The sequence below is a fragment of the Dryobates pubescens genome, chromosome Z (genome assembly GCF_014839835.1).
Source record: "Dryobates pubescens isolate bDryPub1 chromosome Z, bDryPub1.pri, whole genome shotgun sequence".
Classification (NCBI taxonomy): Eukaryota; Metazoa; Chordata; class Aves; order Piciformes; family Picidae; genus Dryobates; species Dryobates pubescens.
The window spans coordinates 53,006,731-53,032,762 of record NC_071657.1 but is presented as its reverse complement, the minus strand read 5'-3'; the positions used below and the strand labels follow the sequence as shown (position 1 = coordinate 53,032,762).

Below are 26,032 nucleotides of genomic sequence, written 5' to 3'. Positions count from 1 at the left end.
ATCATTCATATAATTTACTGCCCAGGGAGGTGGTGCAGTCATCATCACTGGAAGTGTTTAAAAAGAGACTAAATGACTAAATGGTTTAGTTGATTAGATGCTGTTGGGTGATAGGTTGGACTTGATGATCTTGAAGGTCTTTTCCAACCTGTTTAATTCTGTATTCTGTAAATTGATATAGTTCATCAGTACAGCAAAAGGAGCTGCCAACTAAACAAACAAAACACAAACTAAAAACACAGCCTAAGACAGGTTGGTTCTTTCTTTCATGAATTATAACACAGGAGTTCTGCTGGGGGTGGAGAGGAAGACAGAAGAAGGGAGAAAAGATATAATACATTAATGCAGTACATGCTTTGTGTTATTTTATTGGAATAATACACAATTGCTTTTTTAAATCTCCAATTTGCAACCTTCAGTAGTGTTATTTCATTTACATCAAATGCATTTATGTGACAATGAACACTGTTCCCATATACTGCTAATATGTACAATCATTTTTTCATATGTACTATGTACAAGCTGAATGTTGGAACTGAGTTTCTCTCTCTAGTCTGGTTTAGGTCAAGTGAGACATTTCATAAAAAAACAACAAAGACAGAGCCACTTTGTGGAAGAGCTTCTCTTTTTCTACAGTTTCATTTTAGGTAACAAATGAATTCACTGTATTATCTTCATTTGACATACTCAGCTGTAAAGTATGTCAAAGCTTAAGTTACTCAGATATCTAACACATGTCAATGCTTTTTTCTGCAGATGAAATTAAAATCCCTATCTCCATCTACACAATCTAGGTTAAAAAGGCTGATACCAAGATGCAGGACTATATAATGGAAAAAGCAAACTAAGAAGAAATGATGATATGGAGATAGACAGCAGATGAAGTCCCAGAGAGAAATGATCTTGCCTTGCAGCAAGAATAATGATCAGACTGCCAAGACACAAAGACAATCAAAAAGGAATCAAAAGAAAAAGAGAAACAAAGTTAGTTAAGATCTTAATGTTTAATGCTGTGTAACAGTGTTTATACTTCACGTTTGAAGTATCACTTGATCTCCTGTTACAAGAATATGCTATACAAAACTAATAGCATGAGAAAAAAATAACAACAAAATCATACTATTATTTTTCCACACAGGGATTTCCACTGCTGCCTCAGTATGAATACAACCAATGACATTATATGCAACTACTTAGGAGAAGTGGTAACTGGTATGTCATATTCACAGAGCTGTATACCCCAAGATTGGAGCTGAACTACAGACTGGTGTCCTGGAAGAGGCAAACCAGCTCAATCTGTTTGAGCCACTGCCCTTTCTCCTCCCCCTCTGTTGCAGGGTCCAGATTGAGGTCAAGGAGCCAATAAGCAAGTGCCATTAAGGCTGCCTGGAGGGAGTGGAAGCTGGACCACAAGCCTCATGTTTTGGAGAGGCAATTGCATGTGTCAGATGCTATGAGAGAAGGCGTGTGCAGTTTTGCTCACCAGGCAACATTTTGAACTGATTGGAGGGATTTGAATAGCTATTGTGCCATTGGGCTGTTCAGTTTTCAAAAAAGGGAATTTATAGGGGAAGATTTTGAAAGCACACATGTTCATTGTTCGTTGTTCTTGTCTCTCGTTTTCTCTCCCCCTGTTCATTAATGGGATTCAAGGCAGTGACAAGCACATACTTGCTCCTGTCTTCAGGGCAATTAGCTTCTTCTGTCCCAGCAGCAGCATAGTGCCTAGATCTTCACCACAGCAGTGCGTCTCCCTCTCTCTCACTTCCTCTAATTTTGGATACTATCTTTGGATTTTTCCTGCCCTTTGGATTACAACTACGAAATCACAGCATCATTTCATTCAGCAAAGGTTTTGGTAGTTAACAGCTCAGTGGTCCGTGAGTAGCTTATGCTAATGTACCTGGTTATTTCTAAGGTTTATAACTTGTTTACCTGTTGGTTAGCTCCATTGTGAACTCGAGGAGGTCCATCTCACCACCCAAGGCAGTATTGCTGTTTGTTTTGTGCATCTAGTTTGTTCCTCTGTATTCCAAGTTCTTATTTTTCTAGACTGTTGTCTACTGTCTATTAGCACCCTATCATGTGTATTTAACCTATCATTGACCGGGCAAATGAACATGGATCAAATTGGCTCAGAAAAAATAATTTTTTATATTTAATAAATCATGTTCCTATGTTATTGTATTTCTGGCTTATCAATTTGATCAAGACTAAATCAACTGGATAGCTGGACTTAATGTTCTATATTGGGAGTATTGAACTCATTTTACATATGAATACATAATGAGCTAAATATACACCAAAAATATACTAACATAAGGACTGGATACACAGACAATCCATTAACTAGATTGTCTGATTTCTCATTACATTTGGAATATATTGCTGATGAATGATAATCAGTTCTAGAGGTGATTACTATTCTGATCAGTGTTTTTTGGGGTGCAGTCAGCAATGGCTATAGTTAGCTAAAAACTTTGCTAAGCAATTATTACAGGGAATTAATAGAATTTCATTTAGCAGTATCAAAACATCATTCTAGACAGTGTTTGCCTGTGGTCTGCAGTATTAAGATAAACTCTTTGGTATTTACATACAACTTTTGCAACAGAATCACTTTTTTTTCCTTAGCACTCATTCTATTTAGCAGCAAGTTTATTATGTAGGAAGTAATTAGTGAAGAAATGAGCAAAATTTAATTTGCTTAATTCCAAACAACTACCAGTGTCTAGACTAGACAGGTTCTGTAGACTCAAGATAAACCAAAACTTTCTATATAATTACCCTCTGCTATGTACATCATGTGCATCATGTGCATACAGGCAGTGTTAAAGTAGGCTAAATTCACATGTGCAAAGTGACTCTAGTTAGAATAATATACATTCCTTAAACTGCAAAAAAAATGTACTCTATTTTTAAAAAGTGATGAAATGGTGAAAGAATGAGTATATATACATATGTAATACAATAAGCCTCCATAAAGGAATGACTGTTGCCAAGAGGTTCAGTAAGTTATGTAATCATTGCAATTATATGTACTTGCCAAGCATGTGAAAAAAACCCTGAAAACCAGTGCCAACACAGTACAGCACTAGGCTTTACAGTGTATCCCCCTCTGTTCCAAAGTAACACAGGGAAACATTTTAGTTTTGAAATAGAGCTCATCCATGAGCTACTGAAATATCAACTATTATATCCAGCTACCTCCAGAAGATATTTTTCACTGAAATAAAAGCTTTTCTGTATGATACATTTCAACTCCTCCTCCCTAGTCTCTTTCTGTCTTTTGGAACTGTTCTTGATCCTCTGTATTTATGGCATTTTTTAACATGTTGCACTTCACCTTAAGTACCTTAGATTGTTCTATAGCTAAAGGCCTTCCACTTGAAATCCTGGACTTACACTTACAAACCTTGATACTGCTGTTCCAGGCAGAATGCCAGGGGAAGTGATTGTCACTGATGTTAGACTCATCCTTTCTTTCTCCTGTTTCCTGATTTCTGCATGTTGTCATAGCTTCTGGTTTACACTACAGGACAGGATTCATTAACATGTTTGCTGAAAGCTCAGAAATGAACCAGCTACGTAGCACCTTCTGCAGCTGATGTGCTACCAGCAATGACATGAGCATCATAAGAAGGAAAAACCTATGAGGAGTTTGACTACATCTTGACATAAAATGAAGTGTTATTTTGGGAAATGTATGATGGCGGAACCACCTGCTCTACTGGAAATGGTGCTGAAGGTTGGAAATTCCTCCTGAGTGGCCACTAAGAGGAATTTGTCTCTTTTCATTTTCTTACCATCTCCCTTTTCCTCCCTTTCAGGCTCTCCCTCCCCTACATCACATCCACTATTAAAACTGATGAATGTCATCAAATACATACCTGTTGGTAAATCTTCACACAACATACGGTCTTTTACTACTTTTTCCATCATATTCCTTATTACATAACAGAAAATACTATTGCTTTTGGTTAGGACATCTTCTATTATAATATTTCTGTTATCAGAGGAGTATCCATATGATTTAGTCCTTCACTTTCTTAATTTTACTTTGCCCCATAAAATTGAATTTGAGATATTACAGATAACTTTTTATTTCATTACTGTTTAATCTATGCCACATAAAACTGATAATTGAATGCTGTTGATATACATCAGTTTCCTTGATACTACAAATAAAGTAAAATTTTCCATCACCTCCTAATATTTCTACTATGATTGGAACAAAAAAACCCCAAAATGCAAGAGATTTCAAGTATAAAAAGACCTTAGAAAGTAAGTGTCATAGCTTGGTAATTTCACAATGGAACTAACATCGCCCATGTAAGTGAATTTCATCATATGGGCGCTTCAAATTAGCAGCAATCTGAAAAAAAAAATCAGTTCTTGTTCATGTGCAGGAGGAAGACAAACATACATGACAGAAACGAAAATCTTTGCGATTACTCAGGTACAATATCATTGCCATTATACATGCTTCCTTACCCTGGATCTCTCCTCCAGTTTTGTCATCATGACTACAGTAGCACCTCGTTGCTCCCACATCATTCTCCAGAAGTCACCAAAGGTTTCTGGCAAAGCCCCTTGTGTTGCTATATAAGCATTCTGCTTTCTATATCCATCTATGTAGTTGGCATTGATATAGTCACTGCCTGGTATGCCTGAAAGAGAGAAGAGTGAAAACACAGGGTGGCTGCTCCTTTGTACAAGGGAGGTGGTGGAGTCACCATCACTGGAACTGTTTAAAAAGAGACTGGATGAGGCACTCAGTGCCATGGTTTAGCTGAATAGATGGTGTTGGGTGTTAAATTGGACTTGATGATCTCAAAGATCTTTTCCAACCTGGTTAATTCTGTGAACCTGTAATTAAAATCATGTATAATCTTGAAATTACTCAGATTATGGATTACTGCAGCTGTGGTCTGGCATAAAATTTTGCCTTTATGCCCAAGAAAGCATAATAGATTTTCTTGGTTTATGTGTTCAAATTATATTCAAATACAAATTTTAATTTGATCTGACTTTTTGTACAATTAAAGGAAAAATATGACAAATTATTTCAGGGAAGACAAGAGTTTGTGACTTCAGGGCCAAAAGATAGGCCACAAATGGCACTCCGCAGGCAAGATGCAAGGATGGACACAGGAAGATTGCCTGACTGTGATTAGAACTGATTAAAGTCTCTTCTGTGAGAAATTAAAGCAAAATAAAAGACCTTTTAAATCTTCATAGGCTATAGTTTCAAACCATGATTTCTCTCCATGAAAGGCAGAAACTAGAGTTCTAAATGATTCATAGACTTGAAACTTTTTAACATGGCATTTCTTATTGTGGATATGGAATTAATGACTTAGGAAATAAAACTGCTTGGCACAATGCCATACTTTCTCCTTTATTGAGATAATAAAACATTTTTGCACAAAACAGATGAGAAAGAAAAATGAAGCCAACAGGAGAAATCTATACCAACTGGGTATTATTATGAAAGGAACTAGGAAAGCTTGCAAGAAATGTTTTCTGCATAAATTAGAATTATATTATGATGCCTGGCATCATACTTTGAAGCATATGCTATAAATAAAAGCCTGAGGAAAAAATGAAAAACAACACTTTGTAAAGTGGTTAAATGATCTTCTGGGAAAGCCGTCCTCCAGAACTGATACTATGCAAACTCAGTGTGAAAATTAAGAATGAGAACTATTGCCAAATGTGAACAAAAGAATGATCTTCACAAACCTTAGCAGAGAATACTACTTAAAAAAAAATAGAATGTCCATAATTCTGAATACTCTTTCTACTTGCAAACTTTTATTGAATTTATTGATAAATCATATTGAATGAGGTGAATGGTGCCACATCCAGCTGGCAGCCAGTCACTAGTGGTGTCCAGCAGGGATCAGTGCTGGGCCCCATCCTGTTCAATATCTTTATTGATGATCTGGATGAGGTGATTGAGTCCTTCGACAGTAAGTTTGCAGATGACATCAAGTTAGGAGCAGGTGTCCATCTGTTGGAGGGTAGGAGGACGCTGCAGAATGACCTTGACAGGCTGGACAGATGGGCAGAGGCCAATAGGATGAGATTTAACAAGGCTAAGTGCAGGGTTCAACACTTTGGCCACAACAATGCCATGCAGCACTACAGGCTTGGGACAGAGTGGCTGGCAAGCCGCCAGGCAGAAATGGACCTGGGGGTACTGGTTGATAGTAGGCTGAATGAGCCAGCAGTGTGGCCAGGAGAGCCAATGGCATCCTGGCCTATATCAGGAATAGTGTGGCCAGCAGGACAAGGGAGATTACTCTTTCCCTGTAATTGGCACTGGTCAGGCCACACCTTGAGTCCTGTGTCCAGTTCTGGGCCCCTCAGTTTAGGAAAGATGCTGGGGTTCTGGAATGTGTCCAGAGAAAGGTGACGAAACTGGTGAAGGGCCTGGAACACAAGCCCTATGAGGAGAGGCTGAGGGAGCTGGGGTTGCTTAGCCTGGAGAAGAGGAGGCTCAGGGGGGACCTTATTGCTGTCTACAACTACCTGAAGGGAGGCTGTAGCCAGGTGGGGTTTGGTCTGTTCTCCTAGGCAATCAGCAACAGAATGAGGGGACTTAGTCTCAAGTTGTGTCAGGGGAGGTTCAGGCTGGATGTTAGGAAGAAGTTCTTCACAGAGAGAGTGATTTGCCATTGGAGTTGGCTGCCCCAGGGAGGTGGTGGAGTCACCATCCCTGGAGATCTTCAAGAAAAGTCTGGATGAGGCACTTAGCACCATGGTCTAGTTGATTGGATAGGGCTGGGTGATAGGTTGGACTGGATGATCTTGGAGGTCTCTTCCAACCTGGTTGATTCTATAATTCTATGATTCTATGAATGGCTTCTTAATTAAATAATTCTAATTCTTTACATAAGAACTTAGAAAAACTTCCAGATTATACTTTCCTTGATCACAGAGGCAAGTAAGAAAGTATGCAGATCAGCGATTACTGGTATTTGCAAAGAGGATTTCTTCCCAGCTTGGTTAAAGCAGAAATTTTCATTGTTTCTTTACTTGTCTTTTACCTTGAGGACACAAAAAAATTCTGTATGTTCTTTAGCCAGAAAAGTCCTTTTACAAGGTAACTCAGCTTCATGGTGCATGAAAAGGATGTGTCTGGTACATGGGCAGAGAAGTTCCTTACCTACATGACCTAATAGTGACTTAACTAATGCAGTTTTGGTAAAAACTAGCTGCTGGTCCAGCACTTTACACTGTGAGAAAATTTTCACAAAGAGTTTGCCTTTTGCAGAGTACAGCCCTCAGATCAAGAGAACACTAGAATTCACAATGCTCAGCTCTATTGTCTTTCTCTCTTACAATATCCATTAGGCATTTTCATTGTTCTCCATTCATTATCATAGTACCTTCAAGTATTTAACCCTATCTCACACTGAGTGTCTTTTCATCACTGTTTTCATGCATGGCCTCAATTTCACATTCTGCTCCAAACTCCTTTTCTGTTCTGTAGCACCATTTTCTCACTCTCATTTTCTATACTAAGCTTTGTCACACCACTTTTTGCTTCATCAGCTGTGTACCCACAATGCAAAAACTTAAAACCCTCTAGGGAGGGTGCTTATTATAAGAGTTCTAATGATGTGTGTTCAATTTAAAACTACCATATACAAATCCTGAACATTTGTAAATATCTACACTGGCCAAGCAGAAACAATTATCAAAGCCGAATAAATCAAAATATTAAAATGTCACTTTCTGTACTGACTTTTCTGGTCATACCTCATTCTGAGCTCAGAAAGCTGAACAATTCTCTGTCAAGACTAATAGTGCAAAAACAATCAAATGACAACTAGTTTGGTTGCAATGCAATGAAATCCTGAAAACCAGTTAGCTGCCCTAGCTTGAAGGCAACATACTGACAAGCACAGTAGAAATTACCATTATTACTTAAATTTGGGTTTAATAGTTAAGAAAGGTCAGTTGTTCTGCAAAAACACAGGTCAAGAAGCGAATGAAGCAACCAGATTCTGCCTGCTGTAATATTGACAGGAACCTTAAATGTGGGGTTTCCTGCAGAATTGAAATGGCATACATTCAGTGTAAATTTAGGGTAATCCATGCAGCATAATCTGACTTGTACAAGTATCATGAAGGCAGAGACATAGTTTCTGCACAAAAAGTCAGTTAAAGACAGCAATTTCATCATAACTATTTTTGAGTAGCCCCTTCAACCAGGGTGACATATAACCAGATTTTGCAGTCTCCTTATTCTTCCAGACAGGAATGGAGCACAATAGAGTAAGAATCAGATGAGTAGCCGAGCATAAAAGACATGTCATTTTCAAGTATCTCAGGAAAACAAAGCAGTACAGATTTTACAGAATGAAAAAATAATTAGCCAATGACAAAATTAAAGTGCAAAAGGTTAGGAAAAATGAATACTACAGCCCTTGATTTATGCTGAGATTGTACTCATAAACTGAGATGATAGCATAGCTTGCTGCAACATAGACTCAGATCCACAACGCTAATAACATAAACCTCAGAATCATTCACTTGATCTCCTGAATAACATTACAATCTTAAATAGTTTTGAATACTTATCGTATTATTCACAATCTGAAATGGAGTAGTGAAATTATTTTGAGCCTTTACAAAGGCTAAGTGCTAAACAGCCTTTTTATTTAAAAAAAAAAAAAACAAAACTGTAAACATTTGTTCTCATACTACTTCCCTATTAGATGTTCTTTTAGTCATACAAAGAGTGGGAAATAGTATGACTGTATTCCATCATGCCTGTAGACAAGTTTGAAAAAATCCAGAGATGAATTCAAAATGATGATGAGTCCATACTATTAGTTCAAATAAATGGCTGATGTTTTGAACTACATTAGAGCAAAAAAAGGCAGCTACTAGGTGTCAGTAACAACTCTTTCATGTGGAAAGTTTTGTAACATAAAATCCATGTAGTTGAGGAGATTATCAGATTCAAATGATCCAAGCACAAATCTGAACTCCTCACCTTAGAAAAAGCACAGCTATTATTCAAATTTCATTAATTGGTCTTCCTACAGCTATTGAAGAATTTCAGATGAGGTCTGTATGTAAAATCCAACCAAATATTCTCTTTTGGGCCAGAACAAAATGTTATGTTGTCCAAATTTATAGATCCTTATCAACTTTCATAGAAACACAAGTAGAATTTATTTATTTGTTTTTTAAACAATATACGAAGTATTGATTTCCTTGGTAGCAGGGACAACTAACACAGTTGTCAACTAATTAAAGTGCTAAGCAGACCACATATTTTGATTGTAGAAATACTTAAAACTTAAAAGAGAAGCAGTAATTACCAAATGCTAATGCCAATGTATCAAACTTATAAAGGCAAGTTTCCATACAGCTACATTCTCCTACAAAACAGTGCAGATGTAAATGATACTATACGATATTTTCAGAATGGTTATATCAGCCTCTGAGTTAGAACAAACATAAGATTATTAAATACAAATTCTTGAAGGCAATGATTTATATTTTCAAATGTATTTGAGAAGCTCCTATCTGTGTTACCAAAATCCATGTTTTGCAGCTACAATAAATAAGGGAAGATCTAAATTTCAATCAATGTGATTGCTTTTTTGTTCACCAAACACCTAATATTAAAGTGTGTTACACCTTCAAATATTGTCTGTCCTGTATCCAGTGTCTTAAGGTCTGGTGTTACCGAAGATGAAGTGCTGTTTATAACTGTAAATGAAAAAATTTTGCAGTTGAACTTGTAGCATGTTAGGCCTGAAGTAATTATGATGGTGAATACAGTTCCCTACATCTTATGCATTATATGCAATCCCTATTAGAGTTACTGGTTTGTTTAAAATGTTTCACTTAAGTATAAAACTGCTTATATTCTAGACTGTCAATAATATAGAATAAACTGAAAATCTATCTTCATCCCAGGAAGCAGGTAAGGCAGAATTGGAAAGAAATCCTGTGAGTAAAAACCAACGCTTCCTGTTGCTTTAGCATTTGGCAAAAGAGACAAAATACTGAGAGCTGATTGCCTTGGACAGTTTGTTCAAGTCAAAATTCTAAAATGTTCAACTTTTTGGAAGGTTTTTTGAAAGAGAAAGATATCATGAAGAGCTCTCATTAAATTCTTCCAGAAATTAAAAAGCTGAACTGATTTTTTCCAACATTAAGGACTACATAACGGAAATGTTGATAATGAGGATCAACAGAAAACACATTTTCTGCATGGTTACTGCTTATTTGCTTTGCAGAATTAGTAAAAACAAAGAACAATAATAATTTACGTCAGCTAATGTGGGCATATAAACAGGGTCCTGATGCACCCAGGGCTATTATGTAACCCTGTGTTAATTTTAGTGCATTTTAATAATGAATGACTAAGAATGAGCATTAGAAAAGATTGTCATTATAGGAATTTACTGGAAGTTCTTGCAATTAGCACTTCATTACATTACCACACAAAGATACCAGGCAGTACAATTATACTGGATTTGGGATTTAAGTAGTTTAGGTTTAAAGACCTCCTTACCTTCTATTGCTGAGAGTAGAACACGAGAATGGTCATATGCAATTACATTCGCGTATCTATTCTTTGGTTTGTTTATTTCCAGGTTAGAGTGTTCCCACGTGAACTGTTGACCAGGATCAATAGACTTCAAAAGAGAAAAAGAAGCAAAGGCACCTTTTAGTTAAGACTATATACTTGCAGTTATAATGATTATAAATCATATACTCACATAATTTACTCTGGAAATAATTTGTTTTGAAAGAAAATGACATATTGTAAAACATATAAAGCAGTTAGTATTTATACATCTGAAATTTCCACTATGAATTTAAACCATAAGCTTTTCAAATCAGAGGCTTTTTTGTCAAAGGGATGCTATACATGTTTTTATGTTTTCACTGAGTTTTGTAAATGAAGAGCTCCAGCACAACAAAGAATGAAAAAAGTCAGAAATTTCAAAAACACTGGGATGAAGTGTAATAAATATTTTTGTCTTTCTCTATTACTAAGTGCACATATTCAGACAATCCAGTGTCCCGAATACTAAATAAACTCCAAATGTTCCTGAAGAAGTTTTACAGAAGAAAATAATGTTTCTGTCCATTCACTCTGATGTCAGGCCAATACATGATACCAGTGTTACTCAAGAAACCAAATTCATATCATCCAAGGACAACACAAAGATATTTTGTATTTATTTCACTGAGTAATATATAAGAGAACAATTCAGACATACATAACCATATAGTCCTCGTATTACTATTTATTTCCTACTTCCTTCATGTTCCACAATGTAGTTAAGAAAGCTTGTGGCACATTCTTTCATCTTTCAACAGCAGCAAGACTCCAGGGTCTACTTATTCTACATCCATGGCCGAGGTATACATGCAGATGGATAAATACAAAACACAGGACAGATGGTGTCTGCCTATGCACACTATAATAGTGGCTGTAGGAAAGCTTGTTTCATACTAAGAAGTCACAATAAATCATGTACTATTTTAGTTTCCCTTTTTGTAACTTTAGATACCTCAAAATTGTTTGATTAACATGTATATTCAACCATGGTTTGTGGTTCATACCATTTGCTTAATCCTAGTAACAATAAGCAGCTGCCTGTGATGGGGTGCTGTAAATTATTAAAAACTCATGACACAGGTAAGCCTAGATGCGACAGTTCCCTATGTTCTCTTTCCATAAGTAGATCAGCAATAAAGTTGGAAGCTCCATATATAGCATCAAGCCATCACTTTTACATTACTTACACCAACTCATCCCAGGGCTAAAACAGCTAGGAATCCATTTCATGTAAATGGATATTAAATGTGACCTGTAATCTATTAGGGTAGGTTTTAGCAGAGAATGAACAAGTGTAAAATTAATTGATGTGATATATAAGGATTTATACCTTACATTAATAATTACTATTTGGCCAGTCAGAAAAATGCTTTGTTCTTACGCATTTTTATGTATCTTCCACAATTTATTTATGTAACATTGAGAGAATGAGCCACAAGGATGATTAAGGGAGTAGAATATCTCCCTTATGAGGAAAGGCTGAGGAAGCTGGATCTCTTTAGTTTGGAAGACTGAGGGGTGACCTCATTAATGTTTATAAGTATGTGAGAGGCAAGTGTCAGAAGGATGAAGCCAGACCCTTCTCAGAGATGCCCAATGATCAGACAAGGGGCAATGGGCGCAAGCTGGAGCACAGAAGGTTGCATGTGAACATAAGGAAAAACCTTGGAATGGGCTGCCCAGAAAGGTTGTGGAGTCTCCTTCTCTGGAGACATTCAAAACCTGGCTGGACATATTCCTGTGTGACCTACTGTAGATGATCCTGCTTTGACAGGAGGGTTGGACTAGATGATCTTTCGAGGTCCATTCAACCCCTAATGTTCTGTGACTCTGTGAATTGCTTCTTTCTTGACATTATTCTAAAAAAGCTGAAAAATCTATTTTGGCTGGCAGCCTGATAAAAGAAGTCTTGAAATGGCCCAGCATTTCTGTTTAGGAAACCAAGTGTCAGTACCTTTTTCTATATAGCAATCTCCTAGGTGCAATTAACTTTTATAACAGTTACCAGCTGCTTTTCCTGCATTTTGCTAACTTTCATTAAGTCCTCTGGAGCTGGGCCTGGCTGACCTCCCAGGAGATATGCTGAGCAAAGGAGTGTGATGGTTCAGTTTCTGGCTTACTCTTTACATGCTGGTCTACCTGCAGTAGCTCAGGTAGAGTGTGTGGCAGTTTATCCCTCAAAAGAAATGAAACAGAGCTTTCTAGAAGAATGAAATGCTTGGGGGCATGGTGAAGGTTACTTGGGTTGTATGGCTGTGTTTTTTACTTACAGTTGGAAAGGTGTTCTTAAACAGTTTGCCACTCAGAATGAATCTGACATAACTGCCACATAACATTCATCCCCCCAAAAAGACTGTTATAAAAAGCAATATTTGACTTCATAGCTTTAGCAATTTGTGGGACTGTGCTTTACATTTGCTAGTATGTCAATACTATTAAAATGTAAGAGTTTTATAAAACTATTGGTGGCTTTTTTTTTTTTCCATTCCTGTATTTTGTTTTCATATATAGGAATAACAAACTATCATTCAATTGGTATTCTGCCACTTCCAAAAGTAAAGATCACTTCTGTGCTGTGCTTAAGTATAAACATAGCAACCTGATCTTTGCAATATTAAAGTCTGGTCCTTCTCTGATAAAAAAAAAATCCTTTTTCTGACTACATAGTGAAACTCCTATTTATAGATAAAATGGTAATATTTTTTATTCCATTTTCTTACAATTTAGTTGCATCACAGTAATGTTTTCCCATCCTGAGAGATGAGTGGCTGATAGAATTCTGAAACTGGTAATCATTGCTTAATTTTAATAACAACAACCACCCCCCTATTTTTATCTTCCTCCGAGGTGAAGAGAAAGAATTTGGGCCACATTTCCACCAGCACTGGGAAGAGAAGAGTCATATACATGTACAGTACATTTAAGCCAAGCTTACCAGTATGAGTATATACACATACTGAGTCATATACATATACAGTATATTTAAGCCAGCTGACCAGCATTTAAGCCAAGCTGACCAGCCAGCTGACCAGCATCATATGACTTGAAAAGCAATCCAATTTACATCATTACTTTTTCATCAATAATCTCCCCATTTCTCCTCTTTGAGTGGATGGAAGTGAGTAAGACAACTTGTGCAGAATGTTTGCAGATCAAGTTTTCAGTATTTTAGAAAGTAATTAGTATGGTCTTAGCTCAGAATTTCAGTAATAAATTAGAATATAAATGTAGTACTTTCAAAACAAAGAGAACATGCTCTCAATACCTTAGTGCATTACACTTTAAATAAATTTATGAATAAAATTAATTATTTGGCCATGAATAAAGCATAATGACGCCATCTGTGACTATTAATGAGATTTTTTTGAGGCATATATGGAAACATGCTAAAGAGCAGCCCACTGACCTTATGAGGCAACATTGTTTTGCACTGTTCTAGATAAATAACTACAGGCAGCCTTCTGCCTGATCTTTTAGGTTTCCACCTACAGTGCTCAATTATTCTGGAAATTACTTCACAATATAAGATGTTTCACACTTGATAAGAAATCTAGAAAATAACAGAATAATAAATAAATAACAGAATAAACTGAGCAAAATGCTGCTAGTTTTGAGCTTGGACTGCCGGATTCAGGCTACACACTGTCAAAATGAAAACAACACAAATTTTAAAAAATCTCAGTAACTATTTATTTGCAACAACTACTACTTGCAAATATAAAGTTTAAGGTGCATATTGGTTAAGGTGCATATGTAGTTGCACTGACAAAATAATGTCCTAAGCAGATTCTTACCCATTATGAAAAAGAGCTTCAGCCCTGCATTGTATCTTTTGTCTATGTGAATTTATAGATTATTAAGAACATACTTAAAGCCTAACTTCAAATGTTAAGTGTTATTCTCCCCCTTTTCAATGCTTACTATTTAAGTAACCTAAAGCTGCATTTTAATATATAAATAGATAAACCACCAGCTTCTTCTGTCAGCTAGCTGGAGATGAGTACATGTTCCTCACAGCAGCATACTATATCCCTCATTCACTTCTTTGCATAATATATGACCAGATGGTGTAATTCAGTGATTAGTATTTAGGGCCACATGCAGACATAGTTAACATAAATTATGTCAAAACTAGGCAAATGGACTGAACTTTAATCTCTCCTGTTTTTCTCACCAATTTGAACCACTTTGTGGCCTTACTATCCTCCCAAAAGCACTGTTTTGGCACAAAAAGTTAATACATATTTCCTCAGACTTAATAGCCACACTGGAACAAAGAGTAGAGTGGTATTGGCAGACACATTTCAGAAGTGTGAAAGTCCAATAACTCATGAATAAGAAGTCTTTGCCAACAGTTTTAATGAGTGCTTTAATGGTTTAATGGATGACACTTTAAAAGGATTTCTAGTATATTCATTCTGAAAGCTTATCTCAATAAAGCTGTCATTAACAAAGAACTGGATTTTTTCCTAGCATAACTGTGTAGTATGGATGCTTTGTGCAAAAGAAATAAAGATATCTGTAATACTGTTACTACCCTCCCATGCTTTGACTAATCTTACAGCTATTGTGTTCTAAATGGTGGGCTGCTGAAAAGTCTGTTACTGGGAAAAGACTTGAGCAATATTTACTAGCATAGCACACCATCCATAAATTAGTTCTTTAATCATGAATTAGAGTAACCAAAATGAGTTTACAGAAGAATTTCTAAGAAAATCCCACTAGTAATAAGCTGTGTACCTGCTCATTGTGAAGTTTTCCTTCACACTACTTAGGAGGAAAATGTTCCCTGTGGTGATCATAATTCTTCCAGACGTATATCTTTGTACTGGGGAAGGAATAACACAATGCTACCTTTCCTGGTATAAGCTGACATACTTCTGCCTTCCCTGGCACAGTGATCTACTAAGGTCCATTATGCTAGGCAATGAAGAGTCAGCAAGCTTGAGTCATTGTGTGTGGTGGGGATTGTGACTTACTGCATTGGTTTCATCAGCACTGAAAGGGAAGAAAGCATGTCCTTTAAAGAATTTCCCAGCACTTTAGGTGCTGTGTTTGGGGCTCAAATCTAAACACCAAAAAGCATGGGGTCACAGAGAAACCTAAGACCAAGTAGGGAAAGAAGGTTGAACAAAAAGACAAACTCTGAGAGGATACAATGCTAATGAACTCCACGCAACTGGAGTAAGTAGTCAGCTATCTATACAAATGGACAATTTGACACTCTTTTCCCAATGACAGTGACTGCAATGAGAATTTTATATCATAGCTGGTAAATCTATAACAGGTTTCTATTGTATTATGCAGGAAGCTTGCTAAGAGGACAATATTTACATACTGTATTACTAAACACTGGAAGCTAGATGCATGAACTTTAAGATATGAAAACGGCAACTTGATCATATTTTCTTAATAAGGCAGGATTTTTCATATTGCAGTGTAAAGGCTGGCATTTTCAAAAGATATGGGAAAACACACATTTTAAGTATGCCTACATCTTCTTTGGAGCTCAAATATAAATTTGCATCCTGATCCTAAAAACATTTAAAAACACACAGATGAGACATTTCCTCTTGACTTTTGTGGTGGGTTGAAGTTTCCCCCCAACATTAACTTTGCCAGGCCAACTCAGTTCAAAGCAAATGAAGCTGTATTTACAAGCAAAATCTACACTCCATGATGGAATGCAATGAAATATATGAAATATGCAGTATTTATAGGTATTTACAATTAGCAAACACCATGAAAATCCCCAAGGTTTTCCCCCCTGGCCAAGGACCAGGGGAAGCTACTAGCTTCTCCCTCCCCACCTACCCTTACTTCCCCCTACACAAGGGACAAGGAGTAGAGAAGTTAGACTTAGCCAAGGAAAGCCAAAGCATGCAGATTATCTCTCCCAAGTAAAGCAAAACAAGCTGAGATCAGAAGAGAAGAGAAAAGAATGGGAAGAATTGTTATGGTACAGCTCATCTTATTCCAGATATTTACCCAATGAATTTGTTCAGAATTATCTGTTTTCCTTTTTACACCCAATAGTGATTTATTTATATATTTCTAATTTTCTGATCGAAATCTGTAACTAAATTTTAAAGACATAGCCTAAACCCACCACAATCCACCCCTTCTAAACAATTTCATTGGCTGCTAATAATATCCATCTAATCTAAAACAATACCTACAATAATGAGTAAATACAGTTCATAGTCCATTCTGGCTATCTCAGGTGTAGATGATTCAGAAGTCCAAAAACCAGCAAACATGAAAACAGAAAACAGTTTGTTTCTCTGCAGATGAGGCAAGGAAAAGGAACAGGGACTCTCAGTTGACTCAGGGCTCTCAGGGTTCTTAGGGTTTGTGCACTATGGATTCCTCATGCATTCTTCTTTTTGGGCATGATGTTGTACCTGTACAACACTCTGAATTTAAACTCTCTCAGCTAAAGTTAGATATCTTTGTGGAATACACTGAATTTCACCATTCTCTTGCATTACCCAGTAAATGTGACCAGGAACTTCAGCAGAAACCACCACTCAGACAGGTTTAGCCTCTCCTGAAGGAGCAAATACCCAAACAGTTTTGCCCAACAGATTCTCTTCTCTAACAACAGGAACTCTATTGTCTTCTACCTTTTGTAGCAAATCTGAGTAGGCAGGTCCAGCTCGATTTACTGAACCTCTACTATTTACCAGCCAGGTTGCTTGTGCTAGGTGTTTCTCCCTTTTTTTTCAAAGATCCACCTCCCATGGCTTTGAGAGTGGTCTTCAGCAAACCCTTTGTAGCATTCAATCTTCCCTGCAGCTGGTGCATAGTAGGGAATGTGGAGTATCCACTTGATGCCGTGCTCTTTGGCACAGTTTTTCACAAGATTGTTTTTGAAATGAGTTCCATTGCCTGACTCAATCCTCTCTGGAGTTCCGTGTCTCCACAGGATTTGTCTCTCCAGATCAAGAATGGTGTTGCGTGCAGTTGCATGTGGAACTGGACAAGTTTCCAACCATCTAGTGTTTGCCTCTACCATAGTAAGCACATATTGCTTATCAGACCAAGAATGTGGTAGAGTGATGTAGTCAATCTGCCAGGCCTTGCCCATACTTGTACTTGGACCATCTGTCACCATACCACAAGGGCTTTAATTCACTTTACCTGCTTTGTAGCAACACAAATGTCACAGTCATGGATGAATTGTGTGATAGCATCCATGGAAATGTCTATGGATCTGTCACGAGCCCACTGGTAGGTTGCATCTCTGCCTTGATATCCTGATGAATCGTGAGCCCACTGAGCTAAGAACATCTCACCTCAGTATTTTCAGTCAAGACCAATATCAGAGTCCTTGTCTACTTGAGAAATTCTTGCAGCTAAATCTGCCTGATGGTTGTGTTGCTGTTCCTCAGTAGCTTTGCTCTTAGGAATGTGAGCATCAATGTGTCTCAACTTCACGGGAATTCTCTCGATTTGAGCACCAATGTCCTGCCACAGGTCAGATGCCCAAATAGGTTTTCCTTTCCTCTGCAAACCATTCTTTTTCCAGTGCTTTTAGACAACCCCACAGAGCACTGGCTATCATCCATGAGTTGGTGTAGAGATAAAGCTTTGGCCATCTCTCACATTCAGCTATGTCGAGAGCTATCTGGACAGCTTTTACCTCTGCAAATTGACTGGATTCTCCTTCTCCATCCTTTCCCTCTGCACCTGAGCATGTTGGACTCCACACTGCAGACTTCCACCTTCGCTTGTTTCCAACAAGATGACAGGAACTGTCTGTGAACAAAGCATATTTCTTTTCATCATCAGAAAGGTCACTGTAAGGAGGAGCTTCCTCATCTCCTCTGGAGGTTTAGTACAGCTAGTGCCTTCAGGCCAGTGTGTGATCACCTCCACCAGACCAGGTCTTTCAAGATTTCCCATTTGAGTTTTCTGTGTTATCAGAGCCATCCACTTGGACCATGTGGCATCTGTGGCATGATGTTGTGTAGAACCTTTACCTTTGAACATCCAATTCAAAACTGCCAATTACTTCAGAAGTAGCTTTTACTCCTACATAGGCAGCTAGAATCTCTTTCTCTGTTGGAGTATAATTTGCCTCTGAGCATCTGTAGCCTCAACTCCAGAAACCAAGATGACATCCTTTTGTCTCACCTGGAGCTCTTTGCCACAAGCACCAGGTTGGACCATTGTAACTTGCAGCCGTGTACAAAATGTTCTTGATGTTTGCACCAGTTCAGACAGGTCCCAGGCCCATTGCTTGGACTACCTCTTGCTTTATCTGGTTAAAGGCTGCTTTTTGCTCAGGACCCCACTGGAAACTGTTTCTCTTTCGAGTCACATCATACAGAAGTTTCACAATCTGACTGTATCCAGGAATGTGCCGTCTCCAAAATCCCACTATACCCAAGAAATGTAGAGTTTCTTTCTTGTTCATGGGATTTGCCATGGTAGAGACCTTCTTTACCATATCCACTGGAATGTGACAGTGACCATCCTGCCACCGCACTCCCAGAAACTGGATATTTTTGGCAGGTTCTTTCACCTTGTCTTGCTTAATGATGAAATCTGCATTCAGAAGAATGTCAATGATTTTGTTACTTTTCTCAAAGATTTCTTCAGCAGTTTTACCCCAGACGATAACATTGTTGATGATCTGGATGTGTTCTGGTGCTTGACCTTTCTCCAAAGCATTGTGGATCACTGTATGACAGATGCTTGAACTGTGAACCCAGCCCACAGGTAATCTGTTAGAAGTGTACTGGACTCCTCTCCAGGTGAAGGCAAACTATCACAGTGTATCACAGTATCACAGTAACACTAAGGTTGGAAGAGACCTCGAGGATCATCAAGTCCAACCTGTCTCCACAGACCTCATGACTAAACCATGGCACCAAGTGCCACATCCAATCTCCTCTTAAACACCTCCAGGGATGGTGACTCCACCACCTCCCTGGGCAGCCCATTCCAATGACGAACGACTTGCTCGGTGAAGAACTTTCTCCTCACCTCGAGTCTAAACTGAGGCCTGCATTCCTCCTCTATGGGAATAGAGAAGAAAGCATTAGCCATGTCTATGCTAGAATACCATTTGGCCTCTTTGGATTCCAGATCATACTAGAGTTCCATCATGTCCGGTACTGCTGCACTCATAGGTGAAGTTACTTCATTCAGGGCACGGGAGTCAAGGTCAGATGCCAGCCTCCATTCTGCTTTTGCACAGGCCACACTGGACTGCTGAAAGGTGAATTGAGTTTTGCTGACAACTTTCTGACTTTCCAACTGATGAACCAGATTCTGAATGGGCAAAAAAGAGTCATGGTTGGTTCTGTATTGTCTGTGATGCACAGTCTGAGAAGCAACCGGCAACTTTATATCTGCTATCTTATATTGTCCCACAACTGCAGATTCATCAGAAAGCTCAGGCCTAATAGACAGCTTCAATTTTTCTCCATCAATTTCTACAGATGCTACTCCAAAAGACCATTTGTAACCTTTAGGGTCTTTGAAATACCTTTCTCTCAGAAAATCAATTCACAAAATAACAGATGCATCAGATCCTCTCACAAAAGTATGTTTCTTCCACTCTTTACCAGTTAAACTTATATCAACTTCTATCTTAGTCAACTCTTGAGATCCACCAGTGACTCCCAGAATAGTTATAGGCTCTGATCCCTGATAATTTGATGGTATTATTGTGCACTGAGCTTCTGTGTCAACCAAAGCCCTGTACTTCTGAAATTTTGAAGTGCCAGGCCACTGAATGTACACATCCCAATAGATGCTGTTGTCTTCATTATCCCCCTCCTCCCGCTGCTGGGAGGCAGGGCACCCCTGAGTATGGGGAATACATCTGCATGTGCAGGTACCACAGTGACTGGTGTCAGAGGTGGAGTCTCTGCTGGAGCTATTAAGAGCTCTTCTGGGAAACCGAGGAAGTAACAGCTACCCTTCTGGTATTGCTACCTTGGCCTCTGCCACTCTGCAGTTCCCATAATCTCCTGAAAAGATCAGAAGTTCGTTGACCATCCCATCTGTTCATGTTCTCACCAAACTGATCATGCAGGGTTTTCCAAATACTCCCAAGTGATTGCCTCTGTTGTCCGTTTTGGTTTGACCTGTTTTGGAATGGCCTGCTTGGAGGACATCTGTTTCTAACAGCTGAAACTTGTATCCATCTGGGAGAAGAAGAATTGGAATTATCTCCCTGTGCCAGTTTGGATATTGGGGTTTTAAGTTCTTCCTTTAGCTCTTTTTATGCAATTCTTTATCTCACCAGAGTTTCAATGGCTGAAATCAAAGACACGTGTGAGACTATACTCCAGTTGTCTCATTTGGTCATTGAAATCGGGAACAGTAGGAGGCATTACCCACTAATTTCTTGCTACAATTCTTGCCAGAGGAGTAGCACAATTAGGAGGAGCAAGTTTGATGAGCTTTTTTGCAAGACCTGTTCCCACAGGAATTTTATCAGGATTCAGAGTACCATGGCCTGCATACATCACCTCTCTCACAGCAAACTCTCTCAAGCGCTTTATTTTCTCATTCATGGTGTTCCAAGGCTTAGGGTTCCATGGAATGTCATCTCTGGATGGGTACCGCATAAGAACTGCCAGTAGGTGTGTCCACAGACAAATCTTACCAATACACCTGCTTACATGGCTATTTTATCCACTATCTTTCGAGAGGGTTCCAAGGTGAAATGATGACTTGTCCACCACTAATAATGCAGGGGCACCTGTATTGTAACATCTTCCTAACCAGGTCTGAATTGGCTCATTCTCTCCTCTAATGTAATCCTTTCTTACATGCCTAATTTCCTGCCTGGGTGCATTTGCTGAGTGTCATCTTCCTTTTCATCAGTCTCCTCCTCTTGAGGCTGCTGTCCCCATAATCCTGATGATACTCTCTGTAGGACCTCTTTAAGTTCAGAAGCATCTCCATTAGCTTCTGACTTACCAGAACCTGTATCCTGACCTGTATCTCCACTAGCCACTGATGGTCTCAGTCATTCAGCTATATCTTTAAGGCAAACTTTCTCTCCATCTTCAGAAGGATCCTTTTAAACAGAAGGTCCCTGACCAGCAGACAGATCTTGCTGTTCTTGCTGTTCTTCTGCCTTGTGTCTGCCCTTTTTATCCAAAGCTGTGATTTGTTTAACTGAAGCTGCGTTTGCATTTATAACAGACTTTGCAGAAGCAGAAGAGATTTGCAAGTGAACAGCATCTGCAGGTGGACTTTGGGATGCAGCAGCTGCTGCAGAACTCGCTCCCACTCCTGCTGCTGCAGGCAGAAGTGATTTTGCCTTGTTAATGGCTGCCAGTGGAACCATGGCCACAGTGGCTGTTGTGGGCTGTGCATGCCCCCCACGCTGGCTGAATACCGGAACTGCTGCTGTCCTCACTCAGAGCTGCTTTACCATTAACTCTTGTCTGCATGTTTCCTCCTGTTTGCCCTGTTTCTGTGTCTTCATCATCACTAGAATTTTCTGCATTTGAGTTAGAACTAGCCCTACAACTTTTACATCTGCAGTGTCTAAAAATAGAACACCTATTCGGTGCATGTCTCTCTTGGTACAGTTTCATTAACAACACATGAATTATTACTGATAACAGAATCACACATAGCAAATAAATCATTTTTGGATCCCATATGTTCATATAGCTCTCACCTACAGGAATGCTGAATTCATATATTTCTGCAGGAACAGTTGCAGTCATATTACCGTATTTTTTAAACCAAAGAAATCCCTAGCAGTGGTCATACAGCATTTTCAGTTTGTATTTAAACCGAAGGAAGAGTTTATATGCCAAATATCTTCCCAGCTTATCTAACATCAGAGCCACATACTACCTACACAGAATCACCATTAGAACAGAATATATCAAATGTCACAAAACCCAAAACAGCTTCATTTTGCTTCCTTAATCTGAGCAGGAATAAATCAAGCACGCAATTGCCCCACATTGGGCGCCAATTATTTTGTGCAATGTGGTGGGTTGAAGTTTCCCCCCAACATTAACTTTGCCAGACCAAGTCTGTTCAAAGCAAATGAAACTGTATTCACAAGCAAAAATCTACATGCTACGATAGAATGCAATGAATGAAATATGCAGTGTTTACAATATTAAACAGATATTTACAATTAGCAAACAACATGAAACCCCCCCAGCCAAGGACCAAGGGAAGATACTAGCTTCTCCCTCCACACCTACCTTTACCCCCTGTACAAAATGGACAAGAGAAAGGAGCAGAGAAATTAGACTAAGCCAAGACAAGCCAAAGCACACAGATTATCTCTCCTCAGCAAAACAAAACCAGCTGAGATCATAAGAGAAGAGAAAAGGGAAGAATTGTTATGGAACAGCTCATCTTATTCCAGATATTTACCCAATGAATTTATTTAGAATAATATTTTGTTTTCCTTTTTACACCCAATAGTGATTGATTTATATTTTTCTGCTTTTCTGCTCGAAATTTGTAACTAAATTTTAAAGGCATAGACTAAAACCACCACAATTCTCAAAAGAAAGCAACTCAGTTATTCAAGAGTAGCTAGAAGTACAACTATGGCTTTTGCCAAATTCCTCTCAACAACAATTATTTTTTTCTCTTCAGTATCAGGTTAATAGTCTTATGGCTAAATAAGATCATGTAAAACCTGATTCCAATGAAATCAAACAAGCTATATATGCATATAAGTTAAGTGTACTTGAAGAGGAAAATAATGATTGTTTGAAGACATCTTTGAAGGAGAGTCTCTAATACACAGAAAACTCTAGAAAACCTAACTTTTTTAGAATAAATTATACTGTCTTGCATTTCTTTCCTTCTAGTTCTAAATGCAATCCATTTAGACCTCACCTGCAATTAAAATTCTTCATCCATGATGCCATAATCAGTTGTGGTGGAAATAATTTTGCATCTAAAACAGAAGACTACACTCAACTTCAGGTGGGAAATAAATACCAGTAGCAGATTTAGTTTAAATATTTTTGTGATTAAAGCACCCTGTCATTTTGGTTTATGTAGTACATGAATTACAACAGCTCTTAAATATGGAACATGTAAGACACTGGTCCTGCTTTGAATTTTCAAAATAATTTTGAAGTACTGTCAACACCTTTTCTTTTTTAAGAAAGGCGTAAAGGACTTAAATTCTTCACTGATTCCCCAATTTCCCTCCATCAAACCCATAAAAATATGGCAAATGAATCTTTCTAAAAAGCCCCTACAGAGCTTCATTTTACCTATAATTACCAACACAGTCTGAATAATTTTTCTTCCTGTAAGAAGTGGACTATTACTCTCCTCCCACACATATCACTGTTCAGTTGGGCAAAATAAAATTTGACATTTATTACAGTATTTGATTATTTAAACCATCTCTGTGGAATTCCTTGGCAAAATAGTATTAGGGAACAGACCAAAACCTAACATCTTTCTATAATAACACCAGCTTTGTTTTACTTGAATATTCTTTTAATTATAGAAAGCATAAACAAATGCTGTCATCCCAAGGAAACATTCAAAGCACAAAGATAGGGGGTAATACACTCCTATAGCTTGACTAGTGCTACTTCAGATTTTTGCATTATATCTCTAAAATTCTCTATCATAACCATTCTGCTGGCTTGCATACTACCCTAGGCAGAAACAACTACCAAGCAACACAGGTGAACGCAACAGCATATGTGCTATTAATAATAATAAACAACTTTTCATTGTTTGCTGAATACACTAATTGTTTCTCATTAAATGAAGCAAATCCTACTAAGTAAAGTTACAGAAAACCAATAAATGATGTTTGTAATATCAGACAGAGGAAAATACCATACAGAATGGAAAATATACTTTTGCTGAGAAGAAATTGATTTTTGCATATGAGAGAATATTGTTTGTATTAATATGGCAGTTAACTGCAGCCATTTCTTTGGTGGAGATTCATTCAGTAGGTTATCCGTTCTTCATGGACTTTTAAAGTGGCTTACATCAATAATAAATTATATATGTGCTTCTACAATCTCTTGTGCTTTAGTGTCCAGTGTGTATTTTGTTGCAGCCTGAGATTACAAAAAGATAAATATGCCATCTCATTACAAATCCTATCTACTGATACCGAAAAGTTACAATAAAACTTGTGATAGTATAGGGGTGTGGCACAGAATCAAAATACATCTTAATTTTTTCCCAATATTCAGTGTTAAAGCAAAAGTCTGATAGAAAGAAATCTAAAGAGGAAAAACATTAAAATTCTATGCAACTTTTCATAACATTAGTTAACTAGTGCACAAACACACATACAAAGAAAATCACACAATGAACCACAGACGCTGTTAATATAATTTTTTATGTTGCTATGACAGGTATGAATCTGAATCTAGTTCTTTAAAGGTGTAAATCTATGACTACAGATATATGATAATAAATGCAAAACTTTTTTTACACATGATCCAGAAATCTGCTTTAGAGGAACAGATTTTCTACTATGCATTACAGTAAGAAACAACTTAAAAAACATCTAGTACATGGCATAAAGTAGTCAGAAAATAACCATTCTGATTCAGTCTATCTCCACAACCAACTTTTATTACTAAATTCTGAAGCCTGACTTAAGAAGGAGATACAATATAAAGGTCAGTGTCTTATGAACATGTCTTTCTCCTTAGCAGCTGTCAAGGCCATATGGAGCGTTGGATTACATAAAAATCCCACTGAAAGTGCCAAAGTCAGCAAAAGCTTTGTAATAACCAGTTTGGGTTAAGAACTTTGCATCTAAATTACGAAATACAAAAGAACTATAGACATAAAGGATATTGCATGTTAACAAGATAAATCAACATTTTAGTAAGGATTGGGGATTGCAAGCTAATAATAAAAAATTAATAAAGGATTCTGAAAAAAAAAAAAAAGGAAATGAACCTTACTGAGAAGCACACATAGAACTATCTGTGCTAAAACTAAAAATCACTTTATCCAAAAGATTAATTGTAAATTTGTTTAAATCTTGAAAAAATCATAATCTTTAATGCTTGGCCCTTGTTCTCCTATGAAGTCTGGTATTCAAGGTAAAGCTGTGAGATGGATAATGACATAAGTCTCCAATATAGAATCGTACAATCATAGAATGCTTGGGGCTGGAAGAGACCTTAAAGATCATTTTCCAAAACCCCTGCCACAACCAGGGACACCTCCTGTTAGGTGACCAACCTGCTCAAGGCCCCATCCAACATGGTTTGGAACCTCCAGAGGAGTGGGCATTCAGAGCTTTGCTGGGCAACCTAGTGCCTAACCATCTTTACAGTGAAGACCTTCTTTCTAGTGGCTAATCAAAATCTAACTTCCGTTTTGAAGCCATTACCCTTCATCCTGTCACTACATACTGTTGCATAATGTCCATATCCAGCTATTGTATAGAATAGAATAGAATAGAATAGAATA

At 37.8% G+C, this 26,032-nt stretch overlaps 1 protein-coding gene across 1 annotated transcript in view; it reads right to left on the bottom strand.

The window, feature by feature from the left end:
- The window catches only part of PTPRD (protein tyrosine phosphatase receptor type D), a 455,736-nt gene that overhangs the window by 60,228 nt on the left and 369,476 nt on the right, over positions 1 to 26,032 (bottom strand). Inside the window, exons 28-29 of the mRNA XM_054178769.1 lie at positions 10,550 to 10,673; positions 4,495 to 4,670 (exon numbers count right to left, since the gene is read on the bottom strand). Coding sequence (XP_054034744.1) covers positions 4,495 to 4,670; positions 10,550 to 10,673 — 300 coding nt within the window. The remainder of the gene's footprint in view (positions 1 to 4,494; positions 4,671 to 10,549; positions 10,674 to 26,032) is intronic.